The sequence below is a fragment of the Aquarana catesbeiana genome, linkage group LG03 (assembly GCF_042186555.1).
Source record: "Aquarana catesbeiana isolate 2022-GZ linkage group LG03, ASM4218655v1, whole genome shotgun sequence".
NCBI lineage: Eukaryota > Metazoa > Chordata > Amphibia > Anura > Ranidae > Aquarana > Aquarana catesbeiana.
The window spans coordinates 11,773,431-11,791,826 of NC_133326.1; the positions used below are offsets into that span (position 1 = coordinate 11,773,431).

Below are 18,396 nucleotides of genomic sequence, written 5' to 3' on the forward strand. Positions count from 1 at the left end.
TGTCACCATCAGGGTCCCCCCCTTACATCAGTGTGCTCATCAGAGTCCCTCCCCCATACATCAGGGTCCCCATCAGAGTCCTCCCTTACATCAGTGTCCCCATCAGAGTCCCCCTTACATCAGTGTCCCCATCAGAGTCCCCCCCTTACATCAGTGTCCCCATCACATTCCTCCCCCCTTACATCAGGGTCCCAATCAGAGACCTCCCTTACATCAGTGTCCCCATCAGAGTCCCCCTTACATCAGGGTCTCCATTAGAGACCTCCCTTACATGAGTGTCCCCATCAGGGTCCCCCCATACATCAGTGTCCTCATCAGAGTCCCTCCCCATTACATCAGTGTCCCCATCAGAGTCCTCCCCCCTTACATCAGTGTCCCAATCGGAGACCTCCCTTACATCAGTATCCCCATGAGAGTCCTCCCCCCTTACATCAGTGTCCTCATCAGAGTCCTCCCCCCTTACATCAGTGTCCCCATCAGAGACCTCCCTTACATCAGTGTCCCCATCAGAGTCCCCCCTTTCATCAGTGTCCTCATCAGAGTCCCTCCCCATTACATCAGTGTCCCCATCAGAGTCCTCCCCCCTTACATCAGTGTCCTCATCAGAGTCCCCCCTTACATCAGTGTCCCCATCAGAGACCTCCCTTACATCAGTGTCCCCATCAGAGTCCCCCTTACATCAGTGTCCCCATCAGAGCCCTCCTTACATCAGTGTCCCCATCAGAGTCCCCCTTACATCAGTGTCCCCATCAGGAAAAAAAACACTTCTGAGTGAATTCTAGTGACAGGCTGCATCATATGTGTCGTTTTTTTACTTTGCTTTTAGTACCACTGTCATTTTGATTTGTATCACGTAGATCGGGTCAGATTTTATTGCTGTCTGTGACCCCCCCTGGTGAAATCTCCTCTTCCTCATCCTCAAAAGGAAACCTCCAAAGACACAACCTGCAAAAACACAACAGAGGCTCTAACCCTTCCCATCCAACACTAGAAAATAAGGGAAGTCTGGAGTTCCACTTTATCTGGTAGATGTCCCCATAGATTCTTTGTTTTCATTCCTTTCGGGGGGATATTTAGGAATCACTCCGGCATATTCTCATTTTCTCCATTAAATCCAGATGTGGAATGGTGACATAACTCAGGCCACCATGGAATCTGAACCTCAGCAGATGCTTTGGCCACCATGGTGCCAAGATGATAAAAGATGAGCAGGTAACGCAAATATTTGCCGACGAAATCCGCCGCCGTCCCAGTTTCTTCATCTCTGCGGATGATCTGCCTCGGGGGGGACATTTTTGGGGGTGGGGGGGGGGGGGGGCAGTGAAAGGGCTGAGATTCTTTTTTCTCTTATTGATGACCTTATGATGAAATGATGAATGTCCTCTTACTGCCCACTGATCTGTCCTCTGTACACCTCCTCCCGGAGTCTGGTCCTCCCACTTCCTCTGTCTGCTATGAAACTCCAAAGTTTGGGAGCCAGGGAATCACGGAGACTGAAGTGGGAAAGTGGCAGCTGCTCCGGCTACCGGTCTGGCAGAGGGATCCCCCCCACCGACACACCATGAGAGTCTGGAGTATGGACCACTGGAGAGGACTCCTGGCCGCCTGGGTGCTGTGCCTTCTGCCAGGTGAGCTGATATAGAAAGGACACATCATCTCCTGCTTAACCCTCCCCGCTCCAGGGACCGCAACGCTATTGGCCAGACCACCAGCTCATCTCATTAGGCGTCGGGGCTTCTCCTCTGGGCAGCATAGAGGTTAGCACCTCTGACTTCCAAAACTGGGGGTCTCTGGGTACAAATCCCGACCAGGACACCATCTGCATGGAGTTTGCATTGTGACTTTAGACTGTAAGCTCCTTAAGGGCAAAGACTGATGTGAATATATAGTAAAGTGCTCTACAAGTTCAGCACAGTGACTTAGTGGTTAGCACTGCGGTCCCTGGTTCAAATCCCGACCAGGACACCATCTGCATGGAGTTTGCATTGTGAGATTAGACTGTAAGCTCCTTAAGGGCTGATGTGAATATACAGTAAATGGCTGGTGCTCTATAAATCCGGGTTACCACTACTGCCTTGCAGCACTGCGGTCCCTGGTTCAAATCCCGACCAGGACACCATCTGCATGGAGTTTGCATGATCTCCCTGTGCTTCTCAATTGTAAGGGCAGGGAGTGATGTGTAAGTAAAGTACTGCACACGTTGCCAGGGGGATATAAATACATCTTAGGGGTTAGCACTTCTGCCTTGCAGCACTGGGGGTCCCTGTTGCAAATCCTGACCAAGACACTATCTGCATGGAGTTTGCATTAAATCCCAGTGCTTCTTAGATTGTAACAGCAGGGAATGATGTGTATGAAATACGTTGCAGGGTGATATAAATACAGCTCAATGGTTAACACTCCTGCCTTGCAGCACTGGGGGGTCCTCAGTTCAAATGCTGACCAGGACGATCACTGCATGGAGTTTGCATTGTAAGACTAGACTGTAAGCTCTTGAAGGGCAGGGACTGATGTGAATATATGGTAAAGTGCTGCATAATTTGCTGGCGTTATACAAATTCAGCTTATTGGTTAGCACTCCTGCCTTGCAGCACTGGGGTCCCCGGTTCAAATCCTGACCAGGACACCATCTGCATGGAGTTTGCATTGTGAGATTAGACTGTAAGCTCCTTAAGGGCAAGGACTGATGTGAATATACAGTAAATTGCTGGTGCATTATAAATTCGGGTTACCACTACTGCCTTGCAGCACTGGGGTCCCTGGTTCAAATCCTGACCAGGACACCATCTGCATGGAGTTTGCATGATCTCCCTGTACTTCTAAATTTGAAGGGCAGGGAGGGAGTGAGGTGTAAATAAAGTACTGCATATGTTGCATGATGATATAAATACAGCTCAATGGTTAACACTCCTGCCTTGCAGCACTGGGATCCTCAGTTCATATTCTGACCAGGACAATCACTGCATGGAGTTTGCATTGTAAGACTAGGCTGTAAGCTCTTTAAGGACAGGGACTGATGTGGATTATATGGTAAAGTGCTGCATAATTTGCTGGTCCTATACCAATTCAGCTCATTGGTTAGTACTACTGCCTTGCAGCACTGGGGTCCCCGGTTCAAATCCTGACCCAGTACACCATCTGCATGGAGTTTGCACGATCTCCCTGTGCTTCTTAGATTGCAAGGGCAGGAAGTGATGTGTATGTAAAGTACTGCAAATGTTGACAGTATGATATTAATACAGCTTAGTGGTTAGCACTGGGGTTCTCGGTTCAAATCTCAACCAGGACACCATCTGCATGGAGTTTGCATTGTGAGATTAGACTGTAAGCTCCTTAAGGGCAGGAACAGATGTGAATATATAGTAAATTGCTGGTGCTCTATAAATTCAGGTTAGTACTACTGCCTTGCAGCACTGGGGTCCCTGGTTCAAATCCTGACCAGGACACCATCTGCATGGAGTTTGCATGATCTCCCTGTACTTCTAAATTTGAAGGGCAGGGAGGGAGTGAGGTGTAAATAAAGTACTGCATATGTTGCATGATGATATAAATACAGCTCAATGGTTAACACTCTTGCCTTGCAGCACTGGGATCCTCAGTTCATATTCTGACCAGGACAATCACTGCATGGAGTTTGCATTGTAAGACTAGGCTGTAAGCTCTTTAAGGGCAGGGACTGATGTGGATTATATGGTAAAGTGCTGCATTATTAGCTGGTCCTATACCAATTCAGCTCATTGGTTAGTACTACTGCCTTGCAGCACTGGGGTCCCCGGTTCAAATCCTGACCCAGTACACCATCTGCATGGAGTTTGCATGATCTCCCTGTGCTTCTTAGATTGTAAGGGCAAGGAGTGATGTGTAAGTAAAGTACTGCAAATGTTGCCAGTATGATATAAATACATCTTAGTGGTTAGCACTGGGGGGTCCCTGGCTCAAATCCCGACCAGGACACCACCTGCATGGAGTTTGCAATGTGAGATTAGACTGTAAGCTCCTTAAGGGCAGGGGCTGATGTGAATATATGGCAAAGTGCTGCATAAACTATGGTACTCTATAAATTTGGCTTAATAGTTAGCAATGAACTACTGCCTTGCACCACTGGGGTCCCTGGTTCAAATCCTGACAAGGACATCATCTGCATGGAGTTTGCATGACCACCCTGCGCTTCTTAGATTGTAAGGACAAGGAGTGATGTGTATGTAAAATACCACCTATGTTGCCAGTGGATAATAAATACAGCTTAGTGGTTAGCACTTCTGCATTGCAGCACTGGGATCCTTCGTTTAAATCCTGGCCTGGGCAACATCTGCATGGAGTTTGCATGTTCTCTCTTGGTTTCTTCTACGTTCCAAAGATTGTACTAGTAGGTTCATTGGGCCTAGTATGCAGGGCTGTCTTTAATATTGATTGGGTAAAGATTTTCTTGGTCCCACCCAAATTTACTCATCATCTATTTACAGGCAGCGTGGGCTCAAGGGACAGCTGCTTTGGGCCTCTCAATAATGACTGGGCCCAGGGCAGCTGCCCCTTTTGCCCCACGTAAAAGATAGCCCTGCTAGTATGTATGTGTGAGACAGGGCCGTGCGGTGAGGTGAGTGGCTGCTGAGGCACCGTCTAGTATCAGAGCAGGATACACACAGATTACATACACCGCGATCGCTAGAGCGAGAGCAATAATTCTACCACTAGACCTCTTCTGTAGCTCTAAACATGGAACCTGTAAAAAATGTTAAAGCGTCTCCTGTGGAGATTTATAAGTACTGAAGTTTGGCGCCATTCCACAAGTGTGCGCAATTTTAAAGCGTGACGTGTTAGGTATCTATTTACTTGGCGTAACATCATCTTTCATAGTATACAAAAAATCAGGTTATCTTTAGTGTTTTTATATATATATATATATATATATATATATATATATATATATATATTCATGGAACAGTTTCTTTCCAAAAAAAAAGACGTTTGAAAAATTGCTGCGCAAATACCGTGTACCATACAAAGTTGCAACGACCGCCATTTTATTCCCTAAACAAAAAACATATATAATGTTTGGGGGTTCTGAGTAATTTTTTAGTAAAAAAAACAATGATTTTTTACATGTAGGAGAGAAGTGTCAGAATTGGTCTGGGTGGCAAGGGGTTAATTACCATAAGTATGAAATATACAAATAACTATTATATATTATTTTTATTATTTTTTATTATATTATTATATTATAATAATTATTATATATTATTTTTAAGGTAATTTACTATATTTTCAAAAACTGTACTCAAGCAGATGGCTTAACAGACAAATTACTGAAGTTTTAAAGTGGTGTTCCGGCCGAAATTATACTTTTTAAATAAAAATACCCCTATAATACACAAGCTTAATGTATTCTAGTAAAGTTAGTCAGTAAACTAAGGTCTGTTTTGTTAGTTTATAGCAGTAGTTTGTTATTTTATAAACTTCCAGCAGGCCGTGGCCATCTTAAGTGTGGGCATCTGAAGCCAGACTGTATTTCTTCCTGGATCTCATCCTTGCAGATCTCGCACATGCTCAGTGCAGCACAAACAGTGTAATAGGGTTCAGGTCAGGTTTCCATAGCAACGGCAGTTTCAGAGGAAGTTGCCACCCCTTCCCAGAAGGCATTGAAAACAGGAAATGATGCGATGGGCCGCGGCCAGGGAGGAGGAAGTGAAAAATGAATACAGCAGATATACAGTAGGTGCTGAGAAAAAAAATAAAAAAATATCCAATTTGTTTACAGTGCACAGTTTAGTGAGGGATGCTGAAGAGTTGTAAAAGTGGGTGGAACTCCACTTTAAGTTATCACTTCCAACCAGTAATTTCACAGTAAATAGATAAATAATAAATGATTATCTTATAATATATAGCATAATAATATAGGATTTAGCTTGAATATAACAGTATCTTTTCAGCAGCAGCAGATTCTCCCTCTTAAAGCGGAGTTCCACCCTAAAAAAAAGTTTCCTTTAAAAGACACCTTTTAACCTATAGACAAACATTAGAAGGATTTTTTTTTTTTATATACTTACCCTAAACGCCCTGTTGCTATGTAGTCCTCGTAATCTGCCACTTCCTGGTCCACGGAGCTCCTCAAGACTTCCTCCCTCGCCTATGCTCTTGGGAAATGACACATCATTTCCCAGGAGTCTGTGGGCAGTACAGTACTACGGCCGCCGTTGAATCACGCATGCGCAAGATCGAGAGGTGCATGCTGGTTACCCAGCATGCATCTCTCCAAAGATATTCCAGGAAGCGATCTCGATTGGGCTTCACATGCCCACAATCATGATGGAAACGGTCACAAACGGAGGAAATAAATATTACAGTAAGAAATGTATATCTTTGAACAATCGATCAAGATCATTGTATACTCTTATTTGAATTTCATTAGCAATAATACTAGGATCAAAAAAAATAAAAAAATAAAATACATTTTCGCCAGAACTCCGCTTTAACTATGTGAGAAAAACATGGGATTGTGGGTAAATCTTATACCTATAAACACATGTGTTTTTTCCTTGTAGTTAAAGAGGAACTGCAGTCTGCTCACATAATTTGTAATAAAAACATCTTCGCCATTCTGAAGCTTCCTTCCAACAACTTTGCATATTATTTTATATATACTGTGATTCTGTACTTGCCAAATATGCTGCGGAAATCTCCCTCCACTGAGTCTGGCTGCATCCATTTTAACTGTGGGCAGCTGAAGCTGCTGCCTGTTCACTTCCTGGATTTAAACAGAGGCACACCTCCAGCTCTGCAGCTCTCATTGACCCTCTTATGACTCATCCCCCCTCCCTTCCTGGCAAACTCTCAGGAGAGTGAGAGAGAGAGCTGTGCATGATGTCATAATCCTAGGCTAATGACCAGACAAGAAACAGGAAGTGGGCTGTATAAGGGATTTACTGGCAGAAAAAAAAAGTTGTACTATCCAAAGTTAAAACAACAACAAGGGCAGAAGATTTAATAGATGGAAAGAAGAAAAAAATGTCTGCAGGTTCACTTTAAGAGGGCTGGGCTGGAAGGGAGTATTTGTCTTTTAGACACACACACACCCCCTTCTATGACACTGCAGTGAGAGGCGTGCCTCCACTGCAGAATTTTTATTGGACAGCTTGGACCAACGGTGCTTTACCATTGGTCCAAGGCTCCAAGCTGACAAGAAGTGAGGAGAGGCACTGTGAGCTCATCCTCTCAGTCTGCTGCAAAGTCTGAAACAGAGTGTGCCAGCTTGTATTTAAACTGGCCGCTCTGTATGCAGCTTCTGACAGGCTGCACAAGGAGGCCCGTATGTACAGGAACCATAGGTCATGGGAGCCCCAACACAGTGACTTAGTGGTTAGCACTATTAATCTGCAGCACTGGGGTCCTTGGTTCAAATCTTGGCTAGGACACCCTTTGCATGTTTTGGCATGAGTTTCGTCCACACTCCAAAAACATGTTAGTCCCAGGACCAGTGTGAGACAGGGGCCTCAGATATATTGATGGTGCTTTATCAATACAGCTCAGTAAGCTAGAACTTTTACCTTGCAGCACCGGGGTCAAATCCCACGCAGGGCATCATCTGCATGTAGTTTCTATGTTCTCCCTTTGCTTGCATGGGTTTCTCCCACACTCCAAAGACATGCTGATAGGTTCATCAGCCCTATTATAAACTGACCCTGCTATACATGTGTGAGATAAATCAGTTTCTTAAGTGCAGGGAATGACAGGAAAGCCTAAATTGTTGAGGTTTTGTCACTACAGCACAGTGGATTGATGGGTAGCACTTCTGCCTTGCAGCGCTGGGGTCCCTGGTTCAAATCCCAACCAGGATGCTCTCTGCATGGGGTTTGCATGTTCATCCTGTGCTTACATGGGTTTGCTCCTACACTATATAAAGATATGCTGGTAGGATGTGCAATAGGAACCTTGGATCCTTGAGGGCGGGGCTGATGTGTATGTACAGTATATATAAAGTCCCGTGTAAGTTGTTGGTGCAATATAAATATCTGTAGTAATTTAATCATGCTAATGCATTAGAAAAAGTCACAGCTCACATAGACATAGAAACACCCATACCTGGCTATTTTTTTTAATTCCCTGGTAATTGTTATATATAACATGTAGAATATATATATATATATATATATATATATATATATATATATATATATATATATATATATATATATATATATATATATATATATATATTCTACATGTTATATATAACAATTACCAGGGAATTAAAAAAAATAGCCAGGTATGGGTGAAGTTTCTATATAATAATAATAATAATAATAGCACAATAACTATAATATTAACATTTTATTATTATTATTATTATTAATACATAGTATTATTTTTTATATTAGTATTATTTTATTTATGTATGCATTTATTTATTTTATTAGTATTATTGTTTTATTTGTTATTATTATTTTATTATATTATTGTATTATTATGATTATTATTATTTAATATATATATATATTTTTTATATTCATATTATACTATTTATTTATTCATAAATACATTTATTTATTTTATCAGTATTATTGTTTAATTGTTATTATGATTTTGTTATTTGATTGTATTATTATTATTATTTCATATAATGATGATGATGATGATGATAATTATATTAACAATAATATTAATAATACAATAATTATAATAATAAAATATTATTATTCTTTTTTTATAGTATTCTTTTTTTATATTAGTAATATTTTATTTATTTATTTATAAATATATTTATTTATTTTATTATTTTTTTATATTATCATTTTTATTTAATATTATTATTATTATTATTATTATTATTATTATTATCATTATTATTATATGAATACAAAAATAATAATGAGGCAACAATATTCTTTCTCAATTAAATTTATTGTGAAAAAATATCATACAAATATTATTATTATTATTTTTGTTATTACAGTTATTTATATACGGGCAACGGGTATATGTATGACCTCCACAATAAATGATTATAAATTCTGACATGCTGAAGAAAAGAATTTGCTGGATCTCTTTTGAAAAATAAAAAATGATGGGAGCAATAACTTCCATTACCTAAAGGAACCACATTCTGAAAAATCAAACCCTGAGTGTTAAGGGAGGTCAGCCATGGGTGAAGCTTTTAATTCAGTGCTGTGTATGGGGGGTTTTGTCGGGGGGGGGGGGGGGGGGTAAGATCAGTTGTTTTTTTGTAACAATATTAGCAAATCAAGGAGAATATTAAATGTATGAGAAGTCGCCATCATGAAGTTCTAATCCTCCAGCGGGGTGCACAGATCAGATCAGGGGGGTGCACAGATCAGGGGGGTGCACAGATCAGATCAGGGGGGTGCACAGATCAGATCAGGAGGGTGCACAGATCAGATCAGGGAGGTGCACAAATCAGATCAGGGGGGTGCACAGATCAGATCAGGGGGGTGTACAGATCAGATCAGGGGGGTGTACAGATCAGATCAGGGGGGTGCACAGATCAGATCAGGGAGGTGCACAGATCAGATCAGGGGGGTGCACAGATCAGATCAGGGAGGTGCACAGATCAGCTCAGGGGGGTGCACAGATCAGATCAGGGGGGTGCACAGATCAGATCAGGGGGGAGCACAGATCAGATCAGGGGGGTGCACAGATCAGATCAGGGAGGTGCACAGATCAGATCAGGGGGGTGCACAGTCAGATCAGATCAGGGGGGGTGCACAGATCAGATCAGGGGGGAGCATGGATCAGATCAGGGGGGTGCACAGATCAGATCAGGGGGGTGCACATATCAGATCAGGGGGGTGCACAGATCAGATCAGGGAGGTGCACAGATCAGATCGGGGGGTGCACATATCAGATCAGGGGGGTGTACAGATCAGATCAGGGAGGTGCACAGATCAGATCAGGGGGGAGCATGGATCAGATCAGGGGGGTGCACATATCAGATCAGGGGGGTGCACAGATCAGATCAGGGGGGTGCACAGATCAGATCAGGGAGGTGCACAGATCAGATCGGGGGGTGCACATATCAGATCAGGGGGGTGCACAGATCAGATCAGGGAGGTGCACAGATCAGGGGGGTGCACAGATCAGATCAGGGGGGTGTACAGATCAGATCAGGGGGGTGCACAGATCAGATCGGGGGGGTGCACAGATCAGGGGGGTGTACAGATCAGATCAGGGGGGTGTACAGATCAGATCAGGGGGGTGCACAGATCAGATCAGGGGGGTGTACAGATCAGATCAGGTGGGAGCACGGATCAGATCAGGGGGGTGCACAGATCAGATCAGGGGGGTGCACATATCAGATCAGGGGGGTGCACAGATCAGATCAGGGAGGTGCACAGATCAGATCGGGGGGTGCACATATCAGATCAGGGGGGTGCACAGATCAGATCAGGGGGGTGCACAGATCAGGGGGGTGTACAGATCAGATCAGGGGGGTGTACAGATCAGATCAGGGGGGTGCACAGATCAGATCAGGGGGGTGCACAGATCAGGGGGGTGCACAGATCAGATCAGGGGGGTGTACAGATCAGATCAGGGGGGAGCACGGATCAGATCAGGGGGGTGCACAGATCAGATCAGGGGGGTGCACAGATCAGATCAGGGGGGTGCACAGATCAGATCAGGGGGGTGCACAGATCAGATCAGGGGGGTGCACAGATCAGATCAGGGGGGTGTACAGATCAGATCAGGGGGGAGCACGGATCAGATCAGGGAGGTGCACAGATCAGATCAGGGAGGTGCATATCAGATCAGGGGAATGCACAGATCAGATCAGGGAGGTGCACAGATCAGATCGGGGGGTGCACATATCAGATCAGGGGGGTGCACAGATCAGATCAGGGAGGTGCACAGATCAGATCAGGGGGGTGTACAGATCAGATCAGGGGGGTGCACAGATCAGATCAGGGGGGTGCACAGATCAGGGGGGTGCACAGATCAGATCAGGGGGGTGCACAGATCAGATCAGGGAGGTGCACAGATCAGATCAGGGGGGAGCACAGATCAGATCAGGGAGGTGCACAGATCAGATCAGGGGGGTGCACAGATCAGATCAGGGAGGTGCACAGATCAGATCGGGGGGTGCACATATCAGATCAGGGGGGTGCACAGATCAGATCAGGGAGGTGCACAGATCAGATCAGGGGGGTGCACAGATCAGGGGGGTGCACAGATCAGATCATGGGGGTGTACAGATCAGATCAGGGGGGTGCACAGATCAGATCAGGGAGGTGCACAGATCAGATCAGGGGGAGCACAGATCAGATCAGGGAGGTGCACAGATCAGATCAGGGGGGTGCACAGATCAGATCAGGGGGGTGCACAGATCAGGGGGTGCACAGATCAGATCAGGGGGGTGCACAGATCAGGGGGGTGCACAGATCAGATCAGGGAGGTGCACAGATCAGATCAGGGGGTGCACAGATCAGATCAGGGAGGTGCACAGATCAGATCAGGGGGGTGCACAGATCAGGGGGGTGCACAGATCAGATCAGGGAGGTGCACAGATCAGATCAGGGGGGTGCACAGATCAGATCAGGGGGGTGCACAGATAAGATCAGGGAGGTGCACAGATCAGATCAGGGGGGTGCACAGATCAGATCAGGGGGGTGCACAGATCAGATCGGGGAGGTGCACAGATCAGGGGGGTGCACAGATTAGATCGGGGGGTGCACAGATCAGGGGGGTGCACAGATCAGATCAGGGGGGTGCACAGATCAGATCAGGGGGGTGTACAGGGCACAGGGGGGTGCACAGATCAGATCAGGGGGGTGCACAGATCAGATCAGGGGGGTGCACAGATCAGGGGGGTGCACAGATCAGATCAGGGGGGTGCACAGATCAGGGGGGTGCACAGATGACGGTCATCACTCCTAGAGGTGGGGGTGACATCTGCACTGTACTGAGGTCTAAATTGCTGAAAGTAGATGAGATTCTTTATCATCATGTTATTCAATACAAGGAAATGTTACATGGTAGCGCTCCAACAACAGCAATATGGTAAAGTCGCACCACAACGCATGCTTTTTTTTGTAAAGCACTGTGATGCGTTGGTGTGCGTTTTACACACGTTGCATTTTTTTTTTTTAAAGGAATACACCATATTCAAAGCAGTCTTTTCAGTCGCAGTGCGCTGCGATCATGCATGTTTGCACGCGTTACGTTGTAAAAAGGTTGCGCCTGCTTCAGTTTTTTTTTTCAGCACTGGGCAAACGCAACGCACCGATGTGAACTTCATTAAGGGCCAGTTCACACCAGATTCAGTTCCGTGCGCTTTTTTTTTTCTGCACTAAAAATGCATGCGCAGTGCTCTCCATGTTTTCCAATGGCTCTAGGTCACACCATGCAGTCAGTTTCCGGTCAGTTTCCGGGGCAGAAGCTGACTGCATGGTGTGACTTGGAGCCATTGGAATACATGGAAAACACTGCGCATGTATTTTTAGTGCAGAAAAAAAAGCGCACGGAACTGCATCTGGTGTGAACTGGCACTCAGAGGGATCCATTTTTTTTTATTGTCACGCGTTGGCAATGCGTTCACAAACGCACACACCCCAGCGCACGTGGTGTGAATGATCCCTGAATCCACGCACAGACCTCTCCGCACACCAGTAAACGTAGCATGCGATGGATCTGGCTGTGTCTGTATTTCGGAGGACTCTCCCCCCCCCCCCATCTATAACAGGACTGACCCGACTGCCGCACATCTGGCAGTAACTGGAAACAAAATCTCCCCGTCAGCCCAAAATCTCCGAGCCTAGCAGAAATCCGGAGAGCAGGGGGCCCGGGAGATGAAAGGCAGGGACGTGGACAGAGCGGGGTAGGGGGGGGCAGGAGGGGGGGCAGGGGGGCAGGAGGGGGGGGCAGAGGGGTGCGAGGATTGGCATCGTTTGAAGATGCTGCACAATTCGGGGAGCTCAGGACCGAAAGGAGGCAGCGGAGTCCAGGTTGGAAATTGTATGAACGAGTCCCAGAACCAGAAGCGGAGTCCCTCCAGGCTGGACTGCGGACACTGTCACTGGGGGGGGGGGACGACTATGCTGGGGGGGGAGGGGGTTTGTGTCCCGCACTTCTGTGGATACAGAAAAAGGAACAACATTACGAGAAGATGGAGCGGGATCAGAAATAATTCCATTTTCCATGACTGGATGCAGCACTTTTACAGTTCAGGGAACAATGTAGCATATGAAGTCATGGAAAGAGTTACAATGTGTCATATAGACCTGTAGGTGGAGCTATTTCATGTCTTTCTGATTTCTATAGACAGAGGAGAGGCACAGAACTGAGTACAGGACAGGGGGCTCCAAATGTTTTACATAAAGGGCCAGTTTACTGGACTGCGGCCAATTGAAGCGGAAAATAACCCAGTGTCAGTGGAAGTAACAATGTCTCAGGATCGGTGATCAGTGGGAGTAAAGAAATTATATAGCGCCTCTGGTCAGTAAGAGGAGGAACAGTGCCCCATCATTGGTTTCAATGGGGGAAATAGTGCCCCATCATTGGTGTCAGTAGGAGAAATAGTGCCCCATCATTGGTGTCACTGGGAGAAATAATGCCCCCTCATTGGTGTCAGTGGGAGGAATAGTGCCCCATCATTGGTGTCAGTGGGAGGAATAGTGCCCCATCATTGGTGTCAGTAGGAGAAATAGTGCCCCATCATTGGTGTCAGTAGGAGAAATAGTGCCCCATCATTGGTGTCAGTAGGAGAAATAGTGCCCCATCATTGGTATCAGTGGGAGGAATAGTGCCCCATCATTGGTGTCAGTAGGAGAAATAGTGCCCCATCATTGGTGTCACTGGGAGAAATAATGCCCCCTCATTGGTGCCAGTGGGAGGAATAGTGCCCCATTATTGGTGTCAGTGGGAGGAATAGTGCCCCATCATTTGTGTCAGTGGGAGGAATAGTGCCCCATCATTTGTGTGAGTGGGAGAAATAGTGCCCCATCATTTGTGTCAGTGGGAGGAATAGTGCCCCATCATTTGTGTGAGTAGGAGAAATAGTGCCCTATCATTTGTGTCAGTGGGAGGAATAGTGCCCCATTATTGGTGTCAGTAGGAGAAATAGTGCCCCATCATTGGTGTCAGTAGGAGAAATAGTGCCCCATCATTGGTGTCAGTAGGAGAAATAGTGCCCCATCATTTGTGTGAGTGGGAGGAATAGTGCCCCATCATTGGTGTCAGTGGAAGGAATAGCGCCCCATCATTGGTATCATTGGGAGGAATAGCGCCCCACCATTGGTGTCACTAGGAGAAATAGTGCCCCATCATTGGTGTCAGTGGAAGGAATAGTGCCCCATCATTGGTGTCAGTGGAAGGAATAGTGCCCCATCATTGGTGTCAGTGGGAGGAAAAGAACCCCATCATTGGTGTCACTGGGAGAAATAGTGCCCCATCATTGGTATCAGTGGGAGGAATAGTGCTCCAAGGGCCACATACAGGCATGCAATGGGCTGCTTTTAGCCCACGGGCCACAGTTTGGAAACCACTTATATAGCAGAATTGGAGAGACAAGGGAGACAAAAGGGAACAGAGCAATAGAACTGGGGTCTCCAACATTTCCATACTGGAGTCACATTGTATATTCTATTTATAAACAAATGATTTATTCAGCATCAGAATGTAATCCAGCATCATATGATTCATAACAACCAGGAAAGAACTTTAGTAAGCACCCTTCAGAGTTCCCCCTTACAACAAGGTTCCCATAGTTTTCCCCATCAGAGTCCCCCCTTACATTAGGTATGCTTTACAGACTTCCTATGAAAGTCCCCCTTACATCAGGGTCCCCATCAGAGTCCCTCCTTACATCAGGATCCCTACATCAATGTCCTTGTCAGTCTTCCTTACATCAAGTTCCCTTTTTCTGTGTTTCCCCTCTATATTAGAATTGCAATCAGAGGCTACAATACACTATATTACCAAAAGTATTGGGACGCCTGCCTTTACACACACATGAACTTTAATGACATCCCAGTCTTAGTCCGTAGGGTTCAATATTGAGTTGGCTCCGCCCTTTGCAGCTATAACAGCTTCAACTCCTCTGGGAAGGCCGTCCACAAGGTTTAGGAGTGTGTCTATGGGAATGTTTGACCATTCTTCCAGAAGCCCATTTGTGAGGTCAGGCACTGATGTTGGATGAGAAGGCCTGGCTCGCAGTCTCCACTCTAATTTATCCCAAAGGTGTTCTATCGGGTTGAGGTCAGGACTCTGTGCAAACCAGTCAAGTTCCTCCACCCCAAACTCGCTCTCCCATGTCTTTATGGACCTTGCTTTGTGCACTGGTGGGCAGTCATGTTGGAACAGGAAGGGGCCGTCCCCAAACTGTTCCCACAAAGTTGGGAGCAAGTCCAACCCCTGAAAAACAACCCCACACCATAACCCCCCCCCCTACCAAATGATTTGGACCAGTGCACAAAGCAAGGTCCATAAAGACATGGATGAGCGAGTTTGGGGTGGAGGAACCTGACTGGCCTGCACCTCATTTTTGCTTTGTGGTGCTCAGATGCAGTGTAGTTCCACTTTAAGCATTTTCATAGCCACAGTTATTACAGATCATGGAGAATAGTGAGGTTTGGAGACATTCTTGTCTTCTAGTAGGAAAATAACGGGAATAATTCTTCCACTGGACAGTAGAGGAATGTGCGATCCTTCACCATCTCTGCCCTCAGTGGCCGCCTGTTAAAATGGCACAACGTCTTCCATTTGGTCTATTCCTGGTGCTGAAATATATAATGATAGTTATTTGTTACATTAAATGCACCTGAAATTCTAAGACAATTTGAAGAGAACTGAGTGCAAAATTCTGGAAATAGAGAATGGATTTGCTATTTCCAAGAATACATTCCAAAACCCGGAGCTATTCCTGGAAGTAGAGGAGAACTAGCATTCTTTAATAACTACTATATATTATAGCTAAAGGATTCTGGCTAAAGTGAGAATCACGATTTTTTTGCTTAGAATAAAGATCACGATTCTCTCACGATTGTCACGGCATAACATCATCTTTCACATTATACAAAAAAAAATGGGCTAACTTTACTGTTCAGTTTTCTTTTAAGTCATTGAAGTGTATTTTTTCCCAAAAAAATTGCATTTGAAAGACCACTGCGCAAATACCGTGTCACATAAAATATTTTCAACGACCGCCATTTTATTCTCTAGGGTCTCTGCTAAAATATATATAATGTTTGGGGGTTCTAAGTAATTTTCTAGCAAAAAATACTGATTTTAGCTTGTAAGCAACAAGTGTCAGAAAAAGGATTTTTAAGTGGTTAAACTGACCTCATTCACAGACCGAAGTTCATTCCTTTGATCTAAAAGAACCAAATTGTACAATGTTTCTTTTTTATCTCTCAGGGCTGAGCAATGTTGATAAACATTTGCCGGCCTTTTTTTTTTTTTTTCTTTTGACAGCTCTGAATAGAGAACGGCTCTGCACTTGTTACATAGAAAGGTGGAAATGCCGGATCAAAGTGATTGTAAACGCTCGTTTAAAAAAATAAATAAATAACAAAAATGTTATACTTACCTCCTCTGTAATGTTTTTTCACAGAGCAGCCTCTTCTCGGGTCCCTCTTCGCTGCTCCTAGCCCCTCCTTCCTTTGAGTGGCCCTCACCCAAGCCAAGTCAGAGCTCCGTGTATCCATTCAGACACGGAGCTCCGACCTGGCCACACCCCCTCTCTCCCCTGTGTCAGAAACCATGAAATCAGACCAAGACAGAAGTACAGTTAAATCACAATTGTTTAATAATAAAAGTAAATAGAACAAACGTAGTCAAAACACAGCCAGAGTTCCGGAACGGATAGTCAGACAAGCCAAACGTCAGGGAGCCGGAGATAAGCGTAGTAAAACAGCAAGCAGGATCTGGAGCCAGAAGGGATGTCAGCCAAGCAAGTCTTTTAACAGGAATGCAGGAGAGCGTCTCTGTGATGTTGACCAAGGCGAAGGCAGAGATCCTCTGGACTGGACGGCTTAAGTAGGCAGGACTGACGAGCAGGATATCATCAACAGCTGAGTACCTGTGGAGAGGTGGGAGCTGGCAATTAGCCGACAGCTGAGCGGCCAGGTCAGAGAAGGAAGGGCTGAGCCCAGCCCTGACACCCTGATTGGCTGACTGACTTTGATTGACAGCTGCGGTAGCCAGCTGCTCTTTCTCAGCCAACTAGGAGGAGTGTCCTGGATGGCTGAGGGGATCATGGACATCGCTGTAGAGAGAAGGGGCTCAGATAGGTAATTAGGGGGTTGCTGGGTGGGCTGCTACACGCAGAAGGTTTTTTTTATAAAAAAACTACTGCCTTTGCAACTCCTTTAAAATTGTGAGTGGGGGTTGAATCGAGATCGTGATATTTTAACGATTATTCATTCAGCTATGCTATATATATATGATTTTTGCACCCTTTTGTAGGCTTTTTGTTGATCCTTTTTCATGTGTGCATTCTTGTAAAGTTTTGTTACTTATAAATAAAGATTTTATATATATATATATATATATATATATATATATATATATATATATATATATATATAAGAAAACAACTAAAATATATACCTGAGGAGTGAAAACCTTGGCATCAATATCCACTTCAGCTCCCCTTCATGGCCAGGTCATTTTTTTGCTAATCGGCACTGCGCTACTTTAACTGACAATTGCATGCTCATGCAATGCTGTACGCAAACTAAATTTATGTAATTTTTTTTTCACACAAATAGAGCTTTCGTATGGTGGTGTTTGATCACCACTGGGTTTTTTTATTTTTTATTATATAAATTTTTTAAAAAAAGAACCGACAATTTTGAAAAAACAAAAAACAAAAAAACAATATTTTTTTACTTTACTTTCTGCTATTAAACATATCCCAGAAAAGGAAAAAAAAAATCTAAAAAAGTCTAATCTCCCAATACATTTTGGCCAAAATATGTTCTGCTACATGTCTTTGGTAAAAAAAAAAAATTCTCAATAAGTGTATATTGATTGGTTTGTGTGAAAGCTATAGTGTCTACAAACTATGGGATATATACTGGATTTTTTTTTCTATGCTAGTAATGGGGACTCATGTGCCTTTTCACTCCCTGCTTAGTAACAATGAGATCCCCTGTCACTGAACACAGCTCTGTGTTGTTTACATTCACAGAGCTGTGTTCGGGGAAGGTCAGAGCTAATCGCTGGGCGCCTGCGGTCAATCACTGGGCGTGACCTGGTGATTGTCATGTGCTGTGACGAAAACCTATTACCAAAAGTATGTAGGCATAGGACACACCCCCTGCCATGCCCCCTTAAAGGAGAATTATACAAAATATATGATTAATTAAAGTGGAGTTCCACCCAAAAGTGGAACTTCCACTCATTAGATTCCTCCCCCCCTCCGGTGACACAGTTGGCACCTTTCAGGGG

The 18,396-nt window shown here is 44.7% G+C and overlaps 1 protein-coding gene across 2 annotated transcripts in view; it reads left to right on the top strand.

The window, feature by feature from the left end:
• Positions 1 to 1,445: 1,445 nt before the first annotated feature.
• The window catches only part of ITGA11 (integrin subunit alpha 11), a 253,778-nt gene continuing 236,827 nt past the window's right edge, over positions 1,446 to 18,396 (top strand). Inside the window, exon 1 of one of the 2 annotated variants that reach the window (XM_073618273.1) lies at positions 1,446 to 1,628. In XM_073618273.1, the coding sequence (XP_073474374.1) occupies positions 1,562 to 1,628 (67 nt within the window). In that variant the 5' untranslated portion in view covers positions 1,446 to 1,561. The remainder of the gene's footprint in view (positions 1,629 to 18,396) is intronic. The other variant, XM_073618274.1, reaches the window with a different exon arrangement.